Source organism: Homarus americanus, unplaced genomic scaffold, assembly GCF_018991925.1.
Source record: "Homarus americanus isolate GMGI-L3 unplaced genomic scaffold, GMGI_Hamer_2.0 scaffold52806, whole genome shotgun sequence".
In the NCBI taxonomy this organism is placed as follows: domain Eukaryota; kingdom Metazoa; phylum Arthropoda; class Malacostraca; order Decapoda; family Nephropidae; genus Homarus; species Homarus americanus.
In genome coordinates, this window is record NW_024720773.1 from 6,541,147 (window position 1) to 6,567,189 (window position 26,043).

Sequence of the window (26,043 nt, forward strand, 5' to 3'; positions counted from 1 at the left end):
CATAGATTTGCATCTGTCCATCCATACATTGCACTCACCTAAGCTTGTATATAAAATTATCCAGTGCAGAGCCACGGAATTTTGCAGTCTTCTCTATGTGCGATTGATATACGGTATCAGAGTACAGTATCTTATGTATTATAATCACAACTCTTTAACTCCTCCTTGTACTTGTTTGGGAAGAAGATGGTCAGTGAATAGAACTTCTTATAATTCCTATTGTAAATTTATGAAGTGATGGCTAGTTACTATAGATATATCTGTTGCTGGACAAGAATTAATTCAGATTTTTATCCACAGGACCCAAAAATATATGTACAGACCATCTTGGAGGTTCACCGCAAATACAATTCTTTGGTGCTAACTGCATTCAACAACGACACAGGCTTCGTCGCAGCTCTGGACAAGGCGTGTGGTCGCTTCATTAATAACAACAGTGTAACTAAACATCCCAACTCATCATCAAAATCTCCAGAGCTCTTGGCTAAATACTGTGACTTGCTACTTAAGAAATCTTCTAAAAATCCTGAGGAAGCTGAATTAGAAGACACACTTAATCAGGCGAGTTTTCATTGTTTATAAGTGAGCATGTGTGGAGGGTGACCATAAATTATCTGACTTGTTCGTCAAGTACATGGGGTCCTTACTATCTGAGGCTAATGGGGAGCGAAAAATAGTCTCGTTAAGCGATCTTCAAATAACAAGATTTTCTGTCCATAAGAAATGTTGGGAATAGGTTATGATTTGTACCAGAAACTTGAAATAACCCTTTTTATAAGTAAATTATTGTAACGACATCAGTGATTTATTTTTTCTTGCCTTCAAAAATAATTGTCTTGGGTTTTATTGGATGGAAGTTGGGAAAGATTTAGTTGGAAGAGGATGGAAAGACAGGAGCTGAACAGGGGTCGTCTGTCGTTTCCTCCTCTTCCTTGAAGCTGTGGCTGTACACCTGAAGGACCTGGCCGAGGCTCTGAATCTGTGATTGGTTTTGGTTGAAGAATGAATGAATCAAAAATCATCTGCTTCCCTGAACATAATCTGTCCCAGTAAATTTTAATTTTTCGCTTGAAACTCTGTAAGGAACACGTTGATTCTAATCTTAGTTTATTGTATTTCAGGTTATGATCGTATTTAAGTACATAGAAGATAAGGATGTTTTCCAAAAGTTCTACAGTAAGATGTTGGCCAAGAGATTGGTACAACACATGTCTGCCAGTGATGATGCGGAGGCCTCAATGATATCCAAGCTGAAGCAAGCTTGTGGTTTTGAGTATACGTCCAAGTTACAGAGAATGTTCCAGGTATATTGTCTTGGTCCTTTATTGTGGTCTTTCTCATTCATTGATGCCCTAGGAATAAGCTACATACCCAGATCACTTGGGAATTTTATTCATCCAATATTTGCAGAATAGTACAATCCATGATGAATTTTGCTGTGGTGAAATGCCCAAAGTAAAACACATTCCTCTGCTTTATCTTTTATTTTTTGGCACAATAAAGATAAACTACTGAAAATGCACATTATAAATATGATTTGGTTATTGCATTAAGAATTATGCCATATCTAACTTGTGTTTATCATTACAGGATATTGGTGTGTCGAAGGATCTGAATGACCAATTTAGGAAACACCTTGCTTGCAGCAATGAGCCTTTAGACTTAGATTTTGCTATTCAGGTTCTGTCTTCTGGGTCATGGCCCTTCCAGCAGTCCCAGACATTCACTCTCCCTCATGAGGTGAGCTTCTTGGATTTAATGTAATTTCATAGTTTTACTACAACTAAAGAATTGAAAAGATTCTGGAGAAGGGAAAGAGTTTGTGAGGTAGAATAGAGAAAATGGAGTGTTCAGATATTTTGGAGTGGAATTGTTAGTAAATGTACAAGGGGGATAAATTGAACCATTGAGTAACAAAAAGAAAGGAAGAAAGTAATATGTAGAGAAATGAGAAAGAATTGTATCAGGCAAGACAAAAATTGGGATGTTTTAAGAAATAATGCCAAAACATTTATGGATTTGGAACATGACAGTAAGTGCAAGAAGAGAAGGCATTAGGAATGACAGAAATATTGTAGCTTAGGTTAACGTGGGGTAAATAGAATGACTTGTATACAAAAAAAGGGAAAAAATACAGTATAGTAGTGTGATGGAAGAGGGAACTTTCTTGAGTGAGTGCAGAAACTGTTGACTGCCTATACTAACTGTTCATCTTTCATTTGCCAACAGCTGGAAAGAAGTGTGTCCAGATTCACAACATTCTACTCCAGCCAACACAGTGGTCGTAAGCTTAATTGGTTGTTCCATCTTTCAAAGGGTGAAATTGTTACAAACTGCTTCAAAAATAGGTAATTATTATACTTTTCTTGTATTATTAAATATGTTTATTTTTACTGTAAAATCAACTTGTGTATACCACTGTGATGACCCCATTAGCTACCCAGGTTGCAAGTATCACTAAGGTCATAGAACTGTTAAGCCTGTCCTATACCTACTATCCTGCAGTGTAGAAGGAAAAATCTTGCAGTATTGCTGGGGAAGAGGGGATCCCTCTTGAAACTATTGTGTTTTTTGATGTGAATTGTTTAGGTATTGTACTGACAAAGGGTGAAGAAAAAATCATAGGTTCAGGAAAATCTTCGATTTCATTAGACTGATGAAAGTTTTCATATTTTGGTTTCCTTTTAGCATTAACTGACCCTATGGCCTTTTGTTGCAGGTACACTCTACAAGCATCAACGTTTCAAATGGCTGTGTTACTTCAGTTTAACAATGCAGTGTCATGGAGTGTTGCCCATTTACAAGTAGGTTTTGGTATTATTGTTTGTCAGAATAGAGAAACTTGGCAAATTAAAATATAACATTATGATGATGAGGATACAGTGCTATACTGGAAGAGTTTCAACATTTCGGGTAATGTTTAGCAAGAGATTTTTAGGTTTCTTCACTTTCAAAGCAGGACATCACATATAAAACTGTGTAGTGACAAGCATTTTCATGTTTTTTTATTGCAAAAAGAACAAATGATGAATTACAATCAGGGAGTTAAGTAGCATATAATTTTTTTATTAGTTTTATTATTTTCATCATGCAATATACCTTAAATTCAGGTATGTTCAGTGAAACTCTTGAAATCCATAAAATCAAATTACAAGAGGTTCCCCACTTGCTTAGAACTACCATTATCATTATAATACGGTAGAGATGTTACGCCATCATATATCAATATTCTTGCCTCAAGGTGCTTATACAATGTTTGGTCCCCTTTACAGGAGATGACTGGCATTACTCAAGATATTCTTCTTCAAGTAGTTCAGATCCTACTCAAGTGTAAGCTACTCATATCAGAAGATGATGAGGACATCTCGTTGGATTCACGGGTCAACCTTTTCCTTGGATACAAAAACAAGAAACTCAGGGTCAACATTAATGTGCCAATGAAGACAGAGATGAAGGTGAGTGATTAGGTTTTATTTTGAGGTACCAAAAACTGAAAGCAGTTGTATGTATGTGTATTACAGTATTAGATACTTAAGTGTTGAGCAATTTTGCGAGACGGATGTGCTACTAATGACATATAGTTGCTGGGTCGTGTGAAGGAACAGGGATAAACAAGACTGGCATTTTAGGGCTGTACCATGGAAGGGAAGCACCACAACAAATACAGTATAGTAGTAAGAGTGAATGACTGACAGTAAATGCTTGGAATGTTTCTTGGTCCAGCATTTTGAACAATAGAAATAATAAATCACCAAGAGATCATCCAGTATGTTTTCTGGACCATCTCCATTGTGTAATAATCTCACTAACTTAGTGTTGGTTACTCTTGGCTTAATTGTTTATCTTTTAACTTTGACCAATCAGAATATTTGATTATGTATCGTAAAACTTTCATGGTTGACGTGCTTTGTTACTTCAGATTGAACAAGAGCTTACCCACAAGCATATTGAGGAAGATCGTAAGCTACTGATCCAAGCAGCCATAGTTCGAATTATGAAGATGAGGAAAGTGTGTAAGCATCAGCAGCTCCTCATGGAAGTTCTCAACCAGTTAACTCCAAGGTTCAAACCTCGCGTACCAACCATAAAGGTAAGTGCTCACTGATTGACATTAGTCTTTAAGTTGTGTTTGCTTTTCAGTTACTGGTATATTCCAGTAATTTGTATAATTTCAAATCAATAATACTTTAATTTGCATGAAAAAATGCCACCTTCTCCTACAATCTTTAAAGTGTTTATTTTTTTTAACTGAAAACAGGCAGATTCTTGTATCCATGCAGGCAGTTTGTAGAATTCAACTTTTGGGCCTGGTAATTGTAACTTTTCAAAATTAGGTAATGTTTTTTTAATTGGTGTAAGTATACAAATGAGAAGGTACAAGAAAATTGGATAATAAAGAGTGTACAGGGACGGTGTAATATTGTACATGCATTCAGTAGAGGGAGACAACGTACGTTGTATCCAACAACAACTTTTTGCAGTAATTTTCCACACTTGCATGATTTAGCTGTGATTATCCAATGACCTTTTTGATCTCATACTTGTGGTAGATAAAACAGAATTAAGACATTAAGGAGAGAATAGATCAAAGGGTAGTTAAGACACCAATACATCAGACATAAGCTCCTTTAGGGAATCGATTTATAGATGTGTGTTATCAACAAGATTATTTTACAGCCATTTCCTAGATTTGTGTTGGTTAGCTATTATTACCTAATGGCAGTTGTTTGGATAAAACTTCAACAGGCTGTCTCACCATGTGTAAAATAAAATGTTTGGCAACATCTTTTCAAGTCATAATTTAAAGTACAAAGCTTTCAAATTCTAGTTGTTATAATTGTAGAAAGTATACATTATTGAAAAAGTGTGTTAAACATTAAATATTGTAGTGAGCCTGTAAGTAGTCATATTTGGCAACTATATACAGTACTCGAGTATAGTTAGAATTTTTATGATCAAATTTTTATGCAAAAAGTAGAGGGTTGAACTATATATGTGTAATATTTTTGAGGAGTTAATATTCATGCATTTCCATACAACGCTTTTATCCGTGGCTTGCCTGCCGTACGCCTAGATTTTTTTTTATGTTTCTACCTGAAAAGAACATCATCATTCACTATAAATGCCACTTTAAATCTACAAATACCTGATACAATTGAACATTTACATTGCTGGTGGCACTGTTACCATGTCACACTTGTTAGTGTATCCATTTCCCCTCAGACTTTTCGCTACCTGGCCGAGCTGTGAGCACTTTATGGTTATTTTTCAACTCGTAATTTTGGGTAGATATACATAACTTTCATTATTTATACTCAGTTACACGCACACACAATCCTACATTCAAAATGGGAAAAAAAAATCAGTGAAAAATCATAAAAGGGAATAAACATTTCTTTGTGTGTGAGTTAGCACTTTGAGTGGGGGAGGGGGCAGCAGCATGAAGGAATCCTGTTTCTATGGGGTAGGCAAAGGCAGCGTTCGTGAGGCTGTGTGTACGTGAGCTTGTATCATTTTTTAGTATAGAAATATATTAACCACCCATGGTTTGGAAAATTATATGGTCCAGCTCTTGTCAGGTCCTGAGGGTGCAGGATTGGAGTGGTACAACCTGTATACTGAAGAATGAACCTTTTGGGAAAAAGGAGTGTAATGGAAGCAAAGATAAGCATGCTTATACATTAGTACTGATGATATATTGCATATCAGTAGCCATTTATTGTCACTAAAATTATATCCCCCATTATAGTAGCTCTTTCAGATTGTTAGATGCTGTACAGGTATTTGTTTGACTTATTCTTATTTTTCTCGTATCTACCTTCATAGCGTATCTTCTAGAATACACAAGATTTTTCACTTATTTAAATTCCCTAAAACCTAAAGTTAACATTTAATGTGTATTTCTTATTTGTTTCAGAGATGCATTGATATCCTGATAGAGAAAGAATACCTAGAGAGAATAGATGGCCAGAAGGACACTTACAGTTACCTCGCATAAGATGTACGTGCATAAATAGAGAGACATCAGGAATCAATATGGCCAGAATAGAGTAAGTAGGAGCATATGAAAGTGTGATGTGATTAGCCACTTCAGGCCTTATATAATAATCTGAGGTGTTTCTCAAAAGAAAATATAAGCATCACAGTATATTCATGCAAAGGCTTGTATGTGCTGACCCAGTCACAAGTATTGTCAACACAATCACTAATGCTCATCATAGTAAACAACTTGGTGGCCTATTCATCACCTAAAAGGTCAAACTGTTTGTTGAAATTTAAAAATGTTTTATGGTTTAAATATTTTTCTCAAGCTTTATGATTTTCTAAATAGGCTGAATTCTTTCAGATGAATTTTTGAATTTTGTTTTCCTTTAAAAGTACTGTACATTAAAATCCATCCTACTATGATATATATTCTTGCTATATATTATTTGGTTATTTCAGCAAACATTAAACTAAAGAATACTTAAGCAGTCTCATTTTCTGTTTTGTGACCAGAAAAGGGAGTCTGCAGTAAGGTGAATCCCATTCAAAATATTCTGAGTCATGTGATTCACATCTCAGTGTATTTGCATCAGGCTATTTTCCTGTTGCTCTTTGTGAAATGCTCCAGTGTCTATCTTTAATTATAAAAAAAAGGCTTTATCTTATTCCTGAACATCAAAACATTTTATAAGAATCGAGTCTTTCAGTCCCAGTTTGGGAAATACCAGAGATCCACTCATTAGGCATTTTAGGGCATTTGAATTACCAACAGTTCAGTTGTAGTGAAATTGAAATATTTTCTCTAAAAAAAAATGATCATTTCGATTGTTTCTTTTCCTAATGAGTACAGGAAAGGTTTCATAATTAATGAAGGAATCCGCTTTATAGCAGTATTTTTATGACAAACTTGCTATAATGGTAATTTAGTTTTGCATAGTCCACAATCCCAGATTGACGTACTCTCACACACACACACACATACACACTATTGTAGTGTATAAGATGCTGTTTCTGTGATCTGTTTGTTAAGGTGGTCCAGGGGCTGATATTCATGACCTGTTCTCTCATTCAGGGCTCAATAATTAAAGGGGAATAAATATAATATATATATATTGAATATTAAAGAAACTTATAAGAGTACTGTACTTACAAACAAGATTGGATCTGTCACATCTTTGAAATATTGTATGTCCAATTTTTTTTTTTTTTTTTTTTAGAAACGTTAATACTGTATAAGTAGCCAAAATCTCAGTTCACATCTTTATTGAACAATGTAACAAAAATTCATATCACATATCTTAATCAAAATGGTTTTAGTGTTATGGAATACATAGATAATTTAGACTCTTTTGTTTCAGCATTTTTCAGAGCTTTCTCAGAAATGTTATATCGACATTTTATTGTCCACTGTTTCAGGGAAACGTGTTCAAAATGCAAAAAATTTGTACGAGCATAGGGATTTTATCAAGAAGTATTTCTTCATACTAAGTAGGGTCAGGTTATTATTACAACAGAAATTGACAACCTCATTTCATTAATCTGATTTAACCCATTTAGTCTTTCAGGTCCCTAGAAAAATCTTTAGTACATAATACAAAGTCCAATTTTAAAGTAAAATCATTATTTTCAATGTCAATTAGTGAATTGTCCACACAGTCATTTATTGTAATGAAGGTATTGTGCTACTGGCAATCTATAATGTCCTTTCTCAAAGTTTCTCATGATTTTGTTAAATATTTATATTGAATGAGCTATATCCATGCACTATAACAGGGCTGTGGCAAGTAATCACTCCATATATTTTAATGCTTGCATTATATGCATATATCATGTAATGCTGTTATCAGCTGTCCATCAGTATCAAACATTATGTGGAGGAAAGTATTGTGTGACACCTTGTACATGGAGGGACTTAGCTCTCCTATGTTGTACCCCAACTCATATTACACATGAACTTGTGATTTCAGTTGCAGGTGTGGTGCCACTTAATTCACTCTGCCTCCTTCCTTCATAGAGGGTAGTGCCACAGGACTGTTTTGTTTTTTCATGCTCATGAACTTCATTTACCCACCACTGTTGTTACCCGTGGGAGCAACAGTAGATTCACGTTAGGTTTGTGACATACTTAGCCACACATTTCCATAGGTTTTACCTCAGTGAGGACTTTGTTTGTGGAGGCAAATAATGAGCTTTATTGATGTAATACCCCAGGGCATATTATCGCAGAACTGTCACATGGCTGTCCCTCAGCTCACTGTATAATAGCATTTTTAGCCTAATAAGCCTGTTTCAGTGTTTTAATCACAGAGTGAGATTGTGTTTTGGAGCAATTGTAAATATTGAAGTATTGGCTGACCATGTCAGTGGCTGATGTTATCATGTGTAATATTTGTTAATGCTGCTTAGATAAAGGCATGGCTTGGCATGCATTTCAGAATTCAGAGGTCTTAATTTATGAGTAAGACATTTCCATGACAGGTATATGATAATCTGTTAGGAAGCAGCACCTTTTGAATAGCACCCCCATGCAGGTGGCTCCTCTGTTTTGGGTAAGAATTTATAATGCAGGTAGTGAGGGACAGGAAGCATCATCTCTGTAAATACTGTAGAGTTTTTATGTAAAACCTTAATGCTATAGTATCAACTGTTCTAGAATACCATTTTGTTGGCTTACGGGATAGAATAAATTATTTGATGTTATAAATTATTTCAATATCCCATAGGTTAGGGTAATTTACAAAGGCATAAGACTTTGAAGTTTACTAATAGAAGTTGAGGCAAAAAGATGAATATAAAATTAATAAAAACAAACAATAAATTCATTAAGTAAAGCCATATCAACATTAATTTTTCAATAAAATACACAACCAACAAACATTATTAACACAGATTTCTTATTCAATGACAAAGGAAAATAGGGCTGCATGCATCTTTTTCTTTTAATATATTTAGTTTTATAAGACGACTTAAAAACCATTTGACCTATACAGGCAGTCCCCGGGTTACGAACGAGGTCCGATAGGGTCAAACTTTAAATTTACAGTATTTTATTTACCTGAGGACTCATTTTTTTTTTACTGCATTTTGTCATTTCTCTTAAGTGATTTTAGATGTATATAAGGACAGACTACAATATAGTGGGATTTTAAACACTGTTTTATAAGTACGGTATGCACATATGGTATGTGTTTCAACTTAAGAATGTCCTTGGGAACGGAACTCATTCGTAACCCGGGGAGTGCCTGCATACAGGCAGTCCCCGACTTACGACAGGTATACATTCCTGGAACCTTCCCATACAAAACAACAATAATATCCCACACAACAAATAATGTAAATAAACAGCCATTTTCTCTGTCATTACATTCAGGAGCTAGCTCCCACACATGAATGGGCTTTTTAAATGCATTTCTGCGGTCTCTCTCACCAGTCTTACACATCATTGATGCGTCCGACTGGCGAGAGGCCTCAAAATGGTGTTTAATAAACCCATTCATGTGTGGGAGCTACCTCCTGTATGTGTTCAAGCTCCCAGTGGACTGAGAAAACAGCTGTATGTGATGTTAAACAATACAGTATAGAATAATGAAAATGTAAAAAATGGAATTTTAATTTAAATTTTTTTGGCAAAGACTGTACAGGTATTGTGATCCTGTTCGTAAGTTGGACGGTCATAACTCAGGGACTGCCTGTACTGAATATTCTCATGAGAATCACTAGAGAATGAGACATTCTTTTCCACAGGAAACTTTAATATTGTAAGCTGAGCTTCTGTAAGCCAAATACTGATTACCATATAATTTTTTGCCTATATTAGTTGATAGCAAAATGAAATGTCGTGCCCAAATACAGATTGATGTACCTAAGACGTAAATAAAAAGGATGCCTAATTAAATATTGCATTATTTATATATTACGGACGATGACAAAAAAAGTTATTTACTATCACATTTCTTCTTCAGCTGCCTTAGCCGCAGCCTTTGCTGCCTCTGCCTCAGCCTGTTGTTGCTGTATCACTGCTAACTGCTGATCAAGTTTCACTTCCATCATGTCCATAACAACTGAAACAAAGACAAATTTGGAATATTTGGTCAATACAATTTTATATGTTCAAATGAGGAAAAAAAATCCCTCTAAATAATCTTCCCAATGCCCCCCAAAATACTGGTATCTCCCGATTTACAACGGAGGTACGTTGCTGAAAACCCATCGCAAGTCCAAATATTGTAAATCGGTATCATTGTAACATGGGGGTTCAATGGGATATGTTCCCAGGCAGTCTGACACCCACATGTATCGCCAAAAATAAAATTCCTACACTAATAATATACCTAAAACAATTAAACAATACTCACCACATCATTAAGAACAAGCCTAGTCATCACATGTACAAAGACAGCTTTCCTGGGTGCCTTGGCCTTCCCAGATGCATGAGCCTGACCAACACCCTTGCCAGATATTTTCAAAGTCACACTGCTCACTTCACTGTCACAAAAACAGTGATAAGTAACAACACCGATATTGACCAATAATTGTTGAGCTATACGACCACTGGCTTGTGTGAACACAATGGAACTAGTATATAGTGCACCACCAGGCGGCATGTGGTTAGACTGCAGCTGAAAAGTGCACCAAGAGATGCATTCCATTTCCTGCACGTCAGTAATTTTGGTCGGTCGATGACCATCATTCACATGATTTTTTTTTTCGTAAATAGGGGTGTGGTCTTAATGCATCACCATTGTTCAAGCAAAATGTCGTAAATATGGAAATCATAAATCAGGGGATACCTGTAATTTGACTACTGTACTAATAATGGACTGCCTCTATTTTGCATTCTTGTCAGAAATAATCTACAATGTCTCACATAAATATTGGTGATTCAGAATAAGTGTTTATATCACTAATAACACTAGAGCTCTGCGTGTGTCTTACAGCACAGAGCAATAGAAGAATATGAAAGATCAGAAAATAATTATTTCTGTTAAATGCAACCTTACAAAATATTTAGATTAATGTGAGTTTTATAACTGAATGGCCAGTAGTGTTTGAAAGTAAGTTGAGACAGACATAGGGTTGTGTAAGTGTATAGCCACATGGATGTATACAGTAATCATATGGACGTTTAGATGAAATGGGGGTAATCCTATGTTCCCCCTTCCACATACCTTCTCTTAGCTTGCTTTTCTCAGATGCTATTTTTTGAATTTTCTCCATTTGTTCAGTCACAAATTTGACCTTTCTGCTAAAGTAGTCCTTGGCACCATTTACATCCTGGGGAAGAAAACACAAGGAAAAAATCAACGGAATTCCACTCATTACAAAAACATCTACTGTACAGTATGATGGAACCTTAAAATCAGAATATCTGTACAGGTACTTGATAATTGTGGCCCTATCACAAATGTTCTGTTTCAAATATATTTTACCATCCATTTCCATTAAATATTTGCCATGTGATGTATACACTTTGCTAATTAAGAACATGGGCACTTTTTTTCAGTCTAAAACACAAACATCAAGGCAATCTGGATAATAGACAGCTCTGAGTTAATAATAGCTAGTTCTTAGAAAGAATTCACTAGTGCTCAAAACTCTGCCAAGCCAGACTTGAAAATAAAAAGAAAAACTGTACTATACGTACTACAATAAAATATCACAAAAAGTGACAGTTCGACTTCTATCATTCATATTCACTAAGTTTTAATATTTCCTAAACCCTGTAATTCTCCATCACCATACCATGTTCAGGATCGTAAACTGTAAAGAAAAAGAAAGGTCTTAAGTTTTCTTAAAAGCCTCCACAGTAGTTAGCTGCTTCATGGATGCAGGCAACCCATTGTACAATCTGGGTGTTGTATTGTATAGGAAAAGGATTGAGCAGCAAAAGAACATTCCTGTACTCTACTGTTGTAGGCTCCTCAAGGCATGAAGAATCATCACTACTATGCAGAATCATTTATGAATGTGTGGTCAGTGGAATTAGTAGGTTGGTCAAATACTTACTCATTAGACATGGCTTCAACTCTATCCTAGCTTTAATTGGAAACCAATGTATTTCGATCAAGAATGGGATAGTAGGAGTCCTCAGTAGAGCAAAAATAATCCTGGCAACCCTGTTCAACACTGTTTGAATTTTCTTCAACAGATAATTAGGTAGGCAGCCCCATAAAGAGTTATAATAGTCAACCCGAGACAAAATAAGTGAATGTAATAGTGTCACAAGACACTGTCTATCCAAAAACTTTAACAGCATATAGATTTTGAAATGAAAGCTGCAACTCTTAAGTAATGAATTTATATGCCCTTTAAAATTCAGTCTAAGAGTCAAAGTACACAGCAAGATTACAAACAGAATTGACAGAACTGAGTTGCACTTCCCCAAAGTTTAAAGAGCCAAGCTCATCTGTGCCATCTTCCCTTCTACAGTATTTCCTTGGATGATGATAATCTCGGTTTTACAGTCATTCAGCTGAAGTTTTCTCCAAGCCATCCAAATTTTAATAACAGACATCAATGATTTAATTATCTCCTCAATATCCTCAACAGTTATTATTTTCACATAAAGCTGTGTATCATCAGCAGAGAAATGGTAGGCAACACCATGAGCATCCAGCAGTGATGCAAGACTATTGTATACAGTAGACTGTAAATAGAAGTAGTCCAAAAACTGATCCCTGTGGGACTCTAAACTGCAAAGGGACTGGGTCTGAAATGGTTTCACCAACCAACACACATTGAGATTGTCCTGACAAATAAGACTCAAGCAGTGAGAGTGCATTCTCATGGACACCAAACAACCCAAGATCCTGAAGCAACAGATCTACTGTGTCAAAAGCTGCAGAGAGATCCAGCAAGACCAGGGAGGACTTTCCTGTGTGTTTATTACCAAATTTTTATAAATTTTACATAAAGCAGTTTCAGTTGAATGATGCTTCCTACAGGCTGACTGAACCAGAGGGATCACTCCATTTCTCTCTAACAGAGGAAGTAACTGATCCAGGTTTCTTAAAAAGTGGACATAATAAAGCCTGTTTCTCAGATCACACAAAATTGTCCTCTGGAAAACATTTATAATTCTACAAAAAAAGTCTTCGAGTCCTTGATAAAGTACAGAATGTTGTTCACCCCTACAGGAAAAAACAATGAAAGCGTGAGGTTTATGGCATTACTCGGTTGAAATTCAACTGAAAGTTTCAGTTAGCTCAATATTCACTGGATGGGTTTACATTCTCAATAGTGCTGGTCAACCCCAACTGGTAGTACAGTAGTAGCCTGTGGACTTCCTTTTAACATGCATATAATGTTCACAGAGTAATATTATGGCAGTGTTAGAGAAAGTATTGAACATACAGTTGAAATACTGAGGGAAACCAATTCATTAATGGTGGACTGTCTCTGACTCTAAGATGGCTGCCTGTAGCTGGTGTAGTGTGTGTGTATTGATTAGGTAAACATAGTTCTCTTGTTCCACCTCCACCTCTAGAGGACAACCTTTTCTAATTCACCCTTTTAAGGAAAGACAAATGTAACAGGGAGGAATGGGTGATCTTCAGATCAGGCCATGGCACACAGCTACAGTGGTCTTGTTGTGAGTTCAGCGTACAGTATGTGATCAGGTGAGCAGTAACATATTACAATACAACAACTTAGTTTTATAATACAATATTGATGTTATCACACCAGATTTGTGACAAAAAAGTAGGAAACTTACCCGCTCAACATAATAGCCTGTGCCTATGTCAATGAGTAACTTCTCAGCATCGGCTATTGTGCCAGGAACATACATGCAACTCGTGAGAGGTACCAACATTTCCTTCCCTTTAGTTTCTGGTGTTACCTGTAAGCAAAAAATATTTAAATAAAGGATAACAAAAATTTCAGTAATTACTGTCGATCTGGATTTTATGTCATACTGTACATTAAACTATGTAATCCAGCAGAAATATTACACAGTAAGTGTTTTCAAGACAATGAAGTTCACACACAGATGCATTTGGAAACAAAATGTAACACTGCTGTGACTTTGATCTAATAAGAGAAACCCACCCATTTTCATAAGCCTTGGCAACTATAAGAAGTACACTGGGTGCCAGGGAACTAATGTTTCTTAACAACAGCTTTAACCATCAAGGCCACAACATGCTTGTCACAAAATACATATTTCTGATATTTATTTATAAAGTTTATACTAGATAATATGTGATAATCCAAACCTGAAGAGAAGTGTCAGGAAGGCATGACAGAGTATAAGTGGTACATGACTTAGAAGTGGGTGGGGCTGTTGAGATCAACACTCCCTAATTAGACAACATGAAATTTCCTACAAACATTGCCAGATGAATATTTAGTCTCAAATCTAAGCTTAATTTTTCTCTACACACATCTCAATTTTATGCTCCACCTCACCCTTACCTTTCCTCTTAACTCACCTTTACATTATAAAACTCTTGAGTAGTTTCAATCATACATTCAACCTAATACTTTTTCTCAATACAAACTAGTACTTCAATTTCTATCACGCAATGTCACTTGTTCTTCCTCCTTAACACACTCATAAGTTTAATATAACTCCTATGGTGAATATGCTGATGAGATTAACTTAACCAACTAAGCATCATCTACAAATAGTGATAGTTACCAAAGGATGGCAAAGAGAGACAAGAGTTCAGTCATACACCCATTAAATAATACTGTAATAAGGAAAAAAAAGGACAACATACTATACCAAATCACTGCCTAACAATCTTTAGTTTTGCTATTTTGACTAAAGTTTTTGTGATATTTTTGGTGGTCAGAATCAAAACCAAAGACTCTTTCCTCCAATCATTCACTCTTAAATGCTGTAATGCTGCCATGAACCACCTAACACCCAACTCTCATAGCATCCACTGAATCTTCAACAATATAACTTCAAAATAAAATATGGCAGCAAGATTCACCAAACGAATCTTTGAACTAAAACACTACAAGAAAGATGGTAACAAGAGTGGTGATGTGTTACAGTTACAGTGGAGCAGGAGAAACATGCTAACCTGGATTATAACTACAAAATATCATCATCAGAACAAAATCATTATAACATGAACATACCTTCTCCACACATTCTCCAGACTCACTGAACTTCAACTGGGCAATTTTCAACTGTTGCAGCGACTCATTGAAAAACTGTAGCTCCTGTAGATAAATATATTACATAATTTTAGTGTAATGAACATATAATGAATTCCCATATACTGTATATGATTAACCCCTGAGCTTCAGGTTATGGTTGGCAACCCCCCCCCCCCCACCCAATGTGGGTACATTTGGGAACATTACAAAACAAGTAAAAAGCAATTTTAGTATTACAAACTGGCCATGAATGATATAAACAGGAAATAAATACATGTCCTTACCACAGGTTGGCAACACCAGTGGCGTGTGTGATGCAGTACAGTAGTATCGAGGTAAACAACATGAATTTATAAGCAGTATGAGGTACAGGACACTTGTTTTACTATGTTATTACTATTTACACTGTTAACAATCATTATTACTGCTCCAGTAATTGGCACAATACTAAACTTGTGCTTGGGGGTTGAGGTGGTAGAAAACATTGTGAAGTGAGTCAAGACTAAGGATGAGATTCCTACATAACAAAAGCTGAGAAGCTACTGAGAAGAGACTGGAAGGCTCTCATGTATGAGTGAAAAATAAATAACTATTTGGCAACATAATCTTGCTAAGACAGCTCTTTTTAATTAAATAGGCCTGGAAAAGATAAAAAAAAACTTCATGTGACGTGACCCGAAGCCTCGGGATTAAGTACAAGGCAATAAAAAATTAATAAAGAAAAATGGAAAAATAGAATACTACAGTAATCCCGTGTTTTTCGCGTTTTTTTTATTGGGGTTTTGACCATTCGCTGTTTTTTTTACAAAAAAAATTATATACTTGTATATAAAATATCCTTTAAAAACAACAATTAAAATTTTGTGCCATTTTCGATATTCCCCTGTGCGGTGCAGCAAACAGACGCCACCCTTTCCCGTCTGAGACACCCGCTGCTCCGAGAAGCCTCAGTCCACACGTGCCGACCGTACTGTGATTACCTCTTCTGTTTGTCCTCCCACGTGCATTCCACATGGCTCCGGGATGTAAGCCAGCCTCATCAAAGGCAAATATTACTATAAAAAACTCTAAAGTGACCAAGAGATCAAGAATCGTGATGACCTTAATGAAAAAAAAAGTATTATTGGACAAGCTCAGAGGTGGTATGAGCTATGGCTAGAGATGTGGTGAAGACTGACAATTCATTTGTGTCTTTTGTCAGAATACAAGTCTTCAAGTGGAGGAATGTGGATGGAAGAGGACTGGTTAGCTAGCATGACTGCGTGAGGGCAGGCCGATGCCGGGACAGCAGGGAGAGGCTGGCAATGAGGATGTTGCCGACCTCAGCAAAATAAAAAAAATTTATTTACTTGTAAAGAATTTTTTTTGTATATAACTGTGTTTACGTTTTTCCATTATTATACTACAATATGATTACAGTAGTTTCAAATAATGATGTAAGTAAATGCCGGTACAGTGCATCAGTGATCAGTGTGACCACTGGGCCGTGAGTGGAGAGCATGGCGTGGTTAAGTGCGTGACCTACCTGAGCTGTTTGGTGGCCACAGGTACAGTGATTCCTAAAAGAGTATTCGCGGTTTTGGCTTTTCGCGGGGGTTTCAGGAATGTAATTCCCGCGAAAAACACGGGGTTACTGTGCGTACAGTACTCTACTGTAGACTGAGAAAGTATTTTTTGATTTAGTAAATCAAGTGATAACTTAAAGCAAAGCTGTTTCATTTTCAGTTGTCTTTCCTTACTGCCCATAAGACATTAATGTTAGTCACACCAGATGTCTAACACTCCAAAAATATTTCTCCATCCCATGAGTTTAGGTAGTACCTGTACAGAAAATGGCTGATCTTCTAATGATTTTTTCTTTCTAATAATGTTTTTAACGTGTTTCCGCTACACAAAAGGAGGTACTGTATATTAATTCTGTCTGGAAAAATTTTTTGTGGTAAAAGCTCTGTATATTAACTGTAAATACCAAAGAACAAAAAGATATCACAAGAAAAACAGTACATATACAGAAAGTCTTTTAGTTTTTTGTGTTATATGAATTAGTTTGTGAATTTCACGACATAGTTTTGGTAATACTGTACTCTGGAACACCAATTTGTGTTAATCAGCAACTTTAGAATTATTTTCTATAGCAGAAAACTTCTTTCTAACCTCTACAATATCCCAAGAAAGAAGTGGATTACAACTTTCGTTAATTTAATTTAGAGATTGTTTCATCCTGAACATCGACACACAAACTCCCAGTGACACCTTGTTGACTTGTTTACATTACCTGTACAGTATACAATTTGCTCATAAAGTAAGGTAATCAATAAAACCTACTGGTACCTGACTTACCTATCCGAGGATGAAAGTACTGTACAGGATAGTATTTTAGGTAAAGCTGTTCCGAAAAATGAGGCCACGACCAGAAATGGGGTTGCAAGCTGCATATAGTACATAGAAAAAAAAAGGAAAAAGAAAGAAATCCTAACTTAACTTAACCTCAGGTCGCATGCCTGTGAAAAAAATTAACGAAATCAAACAATGCATTCTGGTGTTAGCAGTCTGGATAATTTCTGAGAACACCAGTATCACCAGAAGGAGTTGTTTGATTTTGTTAATTTTTTCTAGGTGTTCCTATCATTATATTAGGTACTTTAAAAGAGACAACAACTATTTATTTTACTTATAAGTATTTGTATTTTTTAGTTTTTCTCTATCTATCATTAATGACCTGTAGTGGGGAAGGCATAAAGGATGAGGGAAATTGCTGGGTAAAACATGGTGAAAACTGATCATATAAACCTAAATTAATGTCATGTGCTTTGTATGTGAAGAAATTAATTACCATAAATACTCCTCCAAAAATCTGCCGGGTCACTGCGTGTTGTCTGTTTGAACATAAGAATGGAGGAAACTGCAGCAGGCCTATTGGCCCATACTCGGCAGTCCCATTTACACCGAACCCCTATTGCTCATATATCCATCCAACCTATGTTTGAAGCTATCCAGCGTATTCGAGTTAATGATGATATTTGATAACTTGTTCCACTCTTCCGCTACTCTATTTCCAAACCAATGTTTACCTATTTCATGCTTAAATCTAAATTTGTCTAATTTAAAACCTTTGTTATGAGTTCGCTCCTGGTTGGATAGTTTGAGTACCTTTGTAATGTCACCCTTGTTTAGCCCTGACTTCCATTTACACACCTCTATCATACCGACCTTCACTCTACGACCTGCTCAGTCGGAGCGTACTCTCACATCCACATAAGATTACACCATGACGCTTCAACAAAGTTGTTTTCATTGGTACCAGATATCAAAATAAGTACTTTCTGTTTAATATGACGGGGGTCCGCCCTCCAGCTAGGAAGTTAGGTAAGGTTAGGTAGGTTTCTTTGGTTGGTTAGGTCATGTTCTATGCATTGTCGTATCATTTTTATTAGGCAGTGTATATTTTGCCGTGACCGGCTAAGTTCCTACTAATGCAATTTTACTGTGAGTGCTCTGTTTGGTGAATCAAATCAAAACAACAAAGCACAGAACCTATAGAAACTTCCTAACCTGTGCATTGTCATTTCTATTTTCCCATTATCATCCAAGCAACATCTCCAGAAAAAATAAATGCAGTAGATATTTGGTCATTTTGTTCACTGGTAATGGACGATTAGCCAATCAGAGCACACTCACGGTAAAATAGCGTTACTAGGAACTTAGCCGGTCATGGCATAATATCCACTGTGCTTTTATTACTTACAAGTATTATCACCCAAAGAACATCTGTGGACAAAATTAACGAAATCAAACAACTCCTTCTGGTGGTATAGGTAGTGCTGTTCTCAGACATAAATGACTGCCTCCCTCAGCTGCCTCCACCATCACTAAGGCAGGGTCACCACCTAAGGTATGTGGTATTGATTCAGTGACTCACCCAATGTCCTTAAAGTAACAAGACAAAATTGAATTAAGAAGTTTGGGGATAATAAGAACATCATTCAACACTGACACCTTTGACAACATTTATATGATGATCAATAACACGCGAGTCACTTGTCACCGCCCATGAACATGTGTCCAACCAGGAGTGACTCATATCATCTCCAAATTAAATGATTATGCTATTAATTACCATTTACATCCTCCACAGCACCGAACTGATATCTTACCTGGTCAAGTTGATTTTTTAATGCCGTCAATTGCTCCAAATTTAGCTTGGAAATGTCAATTACTTGCGGCCCGGAGCCTTTGCTGGAAGCCATGATGAATATTTGTTTACACTGAATTACTTTTTCACTATTTCATGTTATATTTCTTAAAACATATACATATACCTGTGTAAATTAATAAAATTAACATATCTTAATACATATACGAGCATTAATGGAAATGCCTCAAAGAAAAATGTTTTCTCATTTTTCATTGTTGAAAATTTTCACAATATAAAAGTCAAAATTACATGTTTAAGTTTCATTTGTAAATAACGATTAATATTACGATATTTTATTATATTCTAATAATAGATATTAGTACCATGTGTTAAGAACAACTTAATACTTTACATATATGGTCATTGGATATTGTACTCTGTCATGAAAGAAAACGTAAAACACCCAGGACAGCAGCGGTGACTAATGTACAGGACTCAGAACAACTACTTTTATCCTCTTCGCCACTGAATTATAATTAGTGAGGTAAATATCTTGATTGTATCTTTGCGGCAGATACCATTGTTTGACAATTTCCAAATATGCCAACAGTGTGAAAGTGACGTGACCGACCGCCCAAATGGCTAGCGAGCCGATCAGTGGCGAAGAGGATAAAGTAAAGTAAAGAAATGTCAATCAAATTTAGAACAGATTTTTCTACGACGTCTAGCAGCCTATTATACCAGTCATCCACCTCGTTCAGGGTGATCCCTTGAACCTTTTCTCAAGATAATTATGGAGCCCCAGTTCTCTCAATTTGCGCTTACAAGGTAGGATGAAAATAACTTAGCCATATTGAGTTCTCAGAGGAGTCTATTAGAACAAATTTATATAATATAAAAGTTTAGAAGCCTGGCCTGGCCTGGCCCGTACCTTATAGAGTGCATTCCTTGGTTGAAAATGTTCAAGGGAGGGCCACCAGACTGGTGCCTGCACTTCGGCACCTCAACTACCCTGAGAGATTGGAGCGCCTGAACTTGCCTAGCTTATACTACAGACGGGCAAGGGGCGACCTAATTGAGGTGTATGAGCATCTCAAGGGGTACTACTCAGTCGAGTGTCCTTACTTCGAGCTGGCGGACGCTCGCCCCACAAGGGGTCACAGCTCAAGATTGAAGAAGCCGCAAGTCCAGAAAACTGTGAGGGTAAACTTTTTCGGAGTGAGAGTTGTAAACTCTTGGAACAATCTGCCAGAAAGTGTTGTGACGGCACCGAGTTTGAGTTCATTCAAGACCAGACTTGACCAACACTGGAGCAGGTTCAGGTACATTCAGGAGCCGGTGCATGCCCAATACCTGCCAACAGTGCGTAACAGAGAGCCAGTACATGGCTAGTACTTGCCGACAGTGCGTGACAGAGATGTGACCGATCGCCCAAGCGGCTAACGAGCCGATCAGTGGTGAAGAGGATAAAAGTGATGGTGTTCATAAATCTAAATGGCCCGTCCTTCATTATCACAACACTCTTTAAAGGTGAAGTGCTCCCCGTTTGGAGTATTGTCACGCCGTCTGGTCGTCGAGATAAGCTAGAGACTGTCAGTCGATTGAAAATGTCTAAAAGAGGGCCACAAGATTGGTGCCTGCATTACGGCACCTTAGATACCCACTAAGGTTACAGCTTTTAAGTTGAATCCACAGGGTAAGCTTTATTTGAAGTGAAATTTGTGAACTCTTGGAACAACCTGTGGTAATACGTTAATTTTTTCCACGTGTTCTGTGGATGATAGTAAGTGATAAAAATATACGACAGATTTTTTTATTAATAATGTTTGTTCTTTTATTATTATTCACCTACGATCATAAATCACCCGTAGTGGGCAGGGTAGGAAGGATGAGGGAAATTGCTGGGTAAAAACCGATGGAACACTGATCATATTACACTAAAATGATGATCTGTACGTGCTTTGTATGCACAAAAAAATTAATTACTTACCGGTACTCTCACGTCCACAAAAAAAACGTAAAATTACACCATGCTACAGTACTTTGAGAAAGTTGCTTTCATTGGTACCAGATATCAAAGTACAGTATGTACTTCCTGTTTAAGCGTGAAATATTTACAATTTTTTTTAATGTAAAAATGCATTCGTTTTCTGTGACAGTGAGTCAAGATTTAGTGGATAACTCTACCAATTTGTGTCTAATATTAAAACCATATTGCGAGGGACAGCATGACTGACGGAGTTGAGGAGATAACATAGTTGGCTGGGAGTGGGAAGACAAAGTATCTAGGTAGGTTCTTTCTTTCTTTTTGTCACGTTTGTTGTGGTGTCTTATCTTGGATGGCAGCGGCAGTTTGTACAGCATCTTATATTATGTTTGATAAGTTAGATCATGTTCTAAGTGGATGTCACACAACGAACTACATTTATATGAAAGGGGAACAAATTTCTAAATGGCACAGCGACTCCTGATATTGTACAAGAATTCAAGAATGTCAGGAGCTTTAAAGTCAGTCAGATATAACAACTGAAACCATTAAATAAGTCATCAGTGTTACCCAGGGCAAACCTGAATGTCAGTGGACGTTTGGAGCCTGCCACCCACTGAAGACACATTTGTCCACCATGTAAAGAAAGCTACAATATCTTACAATCATGCATGTGGGTCAAGGCTGATCATCCACAACCTGTCTTTCCAGACCCATTCAAGTTTGATTGGGTGTCAGATGATAAAGTCAAATCACTGTTGATCACAGTTTCACCAATACCAGCAATCCTTGTTGCATCTGCGTACTGTAGTTGCAAGGGGCGCTGTGGTTGTAAATATCCGTAGCGTCAACATGGTTCGGGTGTACAGTTGCCTCACAAGAGTTTCTTTAACCCCGGTGGTGTTGTTTACTTAATGTGGCAGAGTCGCAATGCTAAATTTATGAATGAATGGGTAGTAGTTTTGTAACGATGGAGCTGATTGGTGGACAAGTTCGAGTGCTGGACGTCAGGAGACGGGGGTTGGAGGGGATCTCTGCCCCAGGGTAAAACTGTGAGTGTTACCCCACCACCATACTTTCGTGTTAAATGAGTAATCCTCCTCAATCCTGTTTTGATATTTCAGACTCTGAGCACACCTGTGAAGATGAACCCTACCACTGCCACGACCACAGCACCACACCACACTCCACAGTACAGGTCTACCACGATCCCCATTTATATATAACGCCTCTTACGATCTGTATACTATGCTTGCCGGTTTCCCAATTTAAAATTAAACTCATAAATTACACTGTATAACTATCTATTGATAGTCATGTATTCAGGTGATGTCAGTGTGGTAGTGATGGGTCACTGTGTGGGTGCTTGGTCGAAGCTAGCAAGGGCGGCGGTCAGGGGCGGATCCAAGGGGGTTTCTGGGAGTCCGGATCCCCCTCCCCCCTCTTTTCATAAAAAAATTCCAATACCTTTTCTTTAATACAGTATTGTACTTAGGCGTTTTTGTGTAGTGTTACGAGTTGGGGATTTAGAATATAGTTAAAAGTCTACCCAGATCCCAACAGGCAACAACAATAAAAAAACAAAGACAATCGGACTATAAAAGGGTAGACAAAGGATGCGAGTTTTTGTTGTGTATAATAAAGTACCATGAATTCCTTAACAAAATATTCAGCTTTCTATAATTTACCCTTAACCATACTTAACCTAAACATTAACAGTATATACATATTTATACAACATAAAACAATTTTGAAGCAAGTGGACGTGGGGAAGGCAATATAAGATTACAAATACTTAAGTGCGGAGCTGAGATGGCTGACGAGTAAGGCTGAGTATTGTAGAAAACGGTAGGTAATCACTGTGACGTAGGTTTCCAGGATAGGTGATCCTGTGGTCACTTCCCAGAGTGAACTGAACTCTCCTCGAACTGGAGCTGACGAAGAAGACTTGTAGGAGGTGACGCAACAACCAGGATATGGAGAAGGGAAACCCCGGAGTGGTAACTAAGACTAGTCATACTCGGGTTTCGTCCCTAGATGGCGTTGCTCGTGGTGCTGGGTAGGTAGATCAGGACAATAGATGGCGTGGTTCGTAACAATATATATATAAGAACTAATACTTCACACTTTAATCAGTAAGAGTTCCCTACTGGTAGACATAAGGTTCACCTCTAATGCAGGGCCATGGGACACATTAATAACACCAACATGATCTTGTAATGTCTGTTTTTTTATTTATTGGGTCGTCTACATGTGCTGTCGTTTCCAGATCATTAATAGATTAATAAAGTAGGCAGTAGTAATCCTTAGGATGGACTGGCCCATAGCCTCGTGCAGGTCCCTCCCAACTGCCAATTGTCTTCACATGATGTAGTCGCTTAATGTCCCAGTAAGGCATCAAACAATTACTGGGGATTTTTTTTTATGCAGCGACATTTACGAACAAGAATTAGGAGTCCAAATTGTTATGTTAGTATGTCCCTTTGTTATTGTATAAAGCTAGGATTCCATTCACACGGTAGCGCCAAAAATAGATCATATTGAAATTAAATGTACACTCACTATCCCTGTGTTTGCTCACCTCACCCAGCAAAATGCCACGAGGGTAAAAAAAAAAGAAGTTTTCTGTCGAGGATACTGAGAAGCCTGTATCCTTGTATGAAACAAATTAAGATATGTCCAGGAATAATAAAGTCATTTTGATTAGCCTATAGAGGGGTGTGTTACTTCCCACGCATTATGGATGTTCAGATCTCCCCGTGTTAGGTTCTTAATACACACATAAGACAATTTAGTCAGAGTGATATGAGCGTAAAGGCAGCTGTGAAATTAAGAGATTATAGCCAGCAATAATAAGTCACTCAGTGTAGCTTAGCAAGTGACACATGTAGTATTATATAGATTTTCAGACTTGTCCCCTTCACAAGGTTCTGCCATACAACAGGCAATGTATTCAGTAGTCAGTGTGATATGAAGTCAATCCAATAATAACCAAACATTTTTATTTCTTTTCACCAGAGTATTGTCCGATTCAGCAGCTATGATTCCTTGTCTGTTTTTCCTTTCATTTACGCGTGATCTTATACAAACCCAAGATGTTTAATAGCATGTCATCCTGTTATATTAGGATTGTAGCTTCGATGAAATAGGAGCCATCCTTCCTGTCCTGTTCCCGTTAACAGAAACACAGCTGCCGTTTGTGTGTTGCATTTTGAACTTATTACTTAAACCAGGAGAGCGCGGGAGCCCCTGGAAGAGTGAGGCTTCCCCCCCCCCTCTCCTTTGTCATGGGTTTAACTGTACACCTAACCTGACCTAAACCTTCTTAATCTTCTACCTTCGCCTCTCTATCCTTCTGGATCCTTCTTCTCTCCTACTTATACTCTTCTTGCTCCCATTCTTTCTATTTCTTCCTTAGTTCCTCCTCTCCACTATATTTTTTCTTTCCTACATTTACACACCACCACCATCTACGTGGCTCTACAACACTCGCCACCATCAGTTTAACTACAACTACCATCATCACTATACTACAACTACTACCACCATCACGATTTATACTACAACCACCACCACTATCGCAAACTATGCTACCATCTTCATCACCAAGAGACGTAGAGTGGATAAAAAGGGAGAATGGAGGAGGATGAAAAATGTGGATTGTGTTGAGGTGTGAGGAAGGAAAGTGATAAGATATGGCGGGCAGCTCTTGACTACCACGGAGGTTGACACAGTGTGGGGCAGCTCTTGACTACCACGGAGGTTGACACAGTATGGGGCAGCTCTTGACTACCACGGAGGTTGACACAGTGTGGGAGGAGTAGTCATCTCACACACCATCGCCCGCGACAATATACACCACCTAAAAATTAATAACTCTTACCTGCACAAGTGAAGAAAATAAAACTAAGTGTAGCCAGCAGGAAGACACACAGGGGCATACATAACTTAAAGAAAATAAATACTGACGAGAAAAGAGGATAGTATCGGCATTTTTTTGTTTTTAATATTCTGGCCAGCAAGTCCGAAGAGCAATTCCAAATGTCGGGTTAGGTTTTAGTAACCTGACAGATGGATTCGTCAAACTCCATTAGCAAATTGTACATTCCATTTGGGTTACCATTTAGTAACCACACTGCCGCAACTCGGGAGGGTTGGTAGGCCTGGGCAAGATATGTAAACAAATCGGCTTGATCAGTGGCGCCAAATTTGAATTCTGAAGCACGAGTGGTGCGCACTGATAGATGTAATGATATCAGCTCTAGAAACAGATCTAGTTTGAGAATTGAGGAGCGGGGGATGTAAAGAAGAGTGAATAGTGGAATCATCAGCGTAGGAATGGATAGAATTAGTCGTAGTGTGAAGTAAATCATTGATAAAAAGAAGGAAGAGAGTAGGTGAAAAACAGAACCCTGTGGGATACCACTATTGGTTGAGAAAGAGCGAGAGGTCGATCCCTCGACAACAACTGCCATGGATCGGTTCTCAAGGGACCTAGAGATTAGAAAAAGTGGGGGAGAGAAACCATAAGAGGATAGTTTAGAAAGCAAAGACTTGCCCATACCCTGTCAAATGCTTTGGAGATGTCGAGGGCAACGACGAAAGTTTCCCTGCAATCCCTAAGAGGATGACCAAAGATGGGTGCAGTAGGAGAGCAGATCACCAGTAGATCTCGCCTGTGAAAAACCATACTGGTGATAGAGAAAGGTGTTCAAGGCGAGTATCCGGCCCCTGGCCAACTGCTGTACAGTACCTAGTTTGTTGATCTTAAGAATCTATAATATATGAAGTCGTGAGGAAAAAATATCAAACGAAAACACCA

General features: G+C 37.4%; 2 protein-coding genes across 2 annotated transcripts in view; one reads left to right on the top strand and one right to left on the bottom strand.

The window, feature by feature from the left end:
* Positions 1-8,685, top strand: part of LOC121860947 (cullin-1-like) — a 21,090-nt gene extending 12,405 nt beyond the window's left edge. The window contains exons 11-18 of the mRNA XM_042358346.1: positions 301-561; positions 1,122-1,304; positions 1,591-1,740; positions 2,230-2,348; positions 2,720-2,804; positions 3,273-3,455; positions 3,920-4,090; positions 5,918-8,685. Coding sequence (XP_042214280.1) covers positions 301-561; positions 1,122-1,304; positions 1,591-1,740; positions 2,230-2,348; positions 2,720-2,804; positions 3,273-3,455; positions 3,920-4,090; positions 5,918-5,998 — 1,233 coding nt within the window. The 3' untranslated portion in view covers positions 5,999-8,685. The remainder of the gene's footprint in view (positions 1-300; positions 562-1,121; positions 1,305-1,590; positions 1,741-2,229; positions 2,349-2,719; positions 2,805-3,272; positions 3,456-3,919; positions 4,091-5,917) is intronic.
* On the bottom strand, positions 7,232-19,384 carry LOC121860948 (prefoldin subunit 5-like). The gene is made up of 5 exons (XM_042358347.1): positions 19,254-19,384; positions 15,079-15,162; positions 13,700-13,825; positions 11,154-11,259; positions 7,232-10,046 (listed from the first exon to the last, which is right to left on the bottom strand). Exons 1-5 carry the CDS (start codon positions 19,344-19,346, stop codon positions 9,931-9,933), a joined length of 525 nt encoding a protein of 174 aa, XP_042214281.1. The 5' UTR covers positions 19,347-19,384; the 3' UTR covers positions 7,232-9,930.
* Between the last annotated feature and the right edge of the window lie 6,659 nt (positions 19,385-26,043).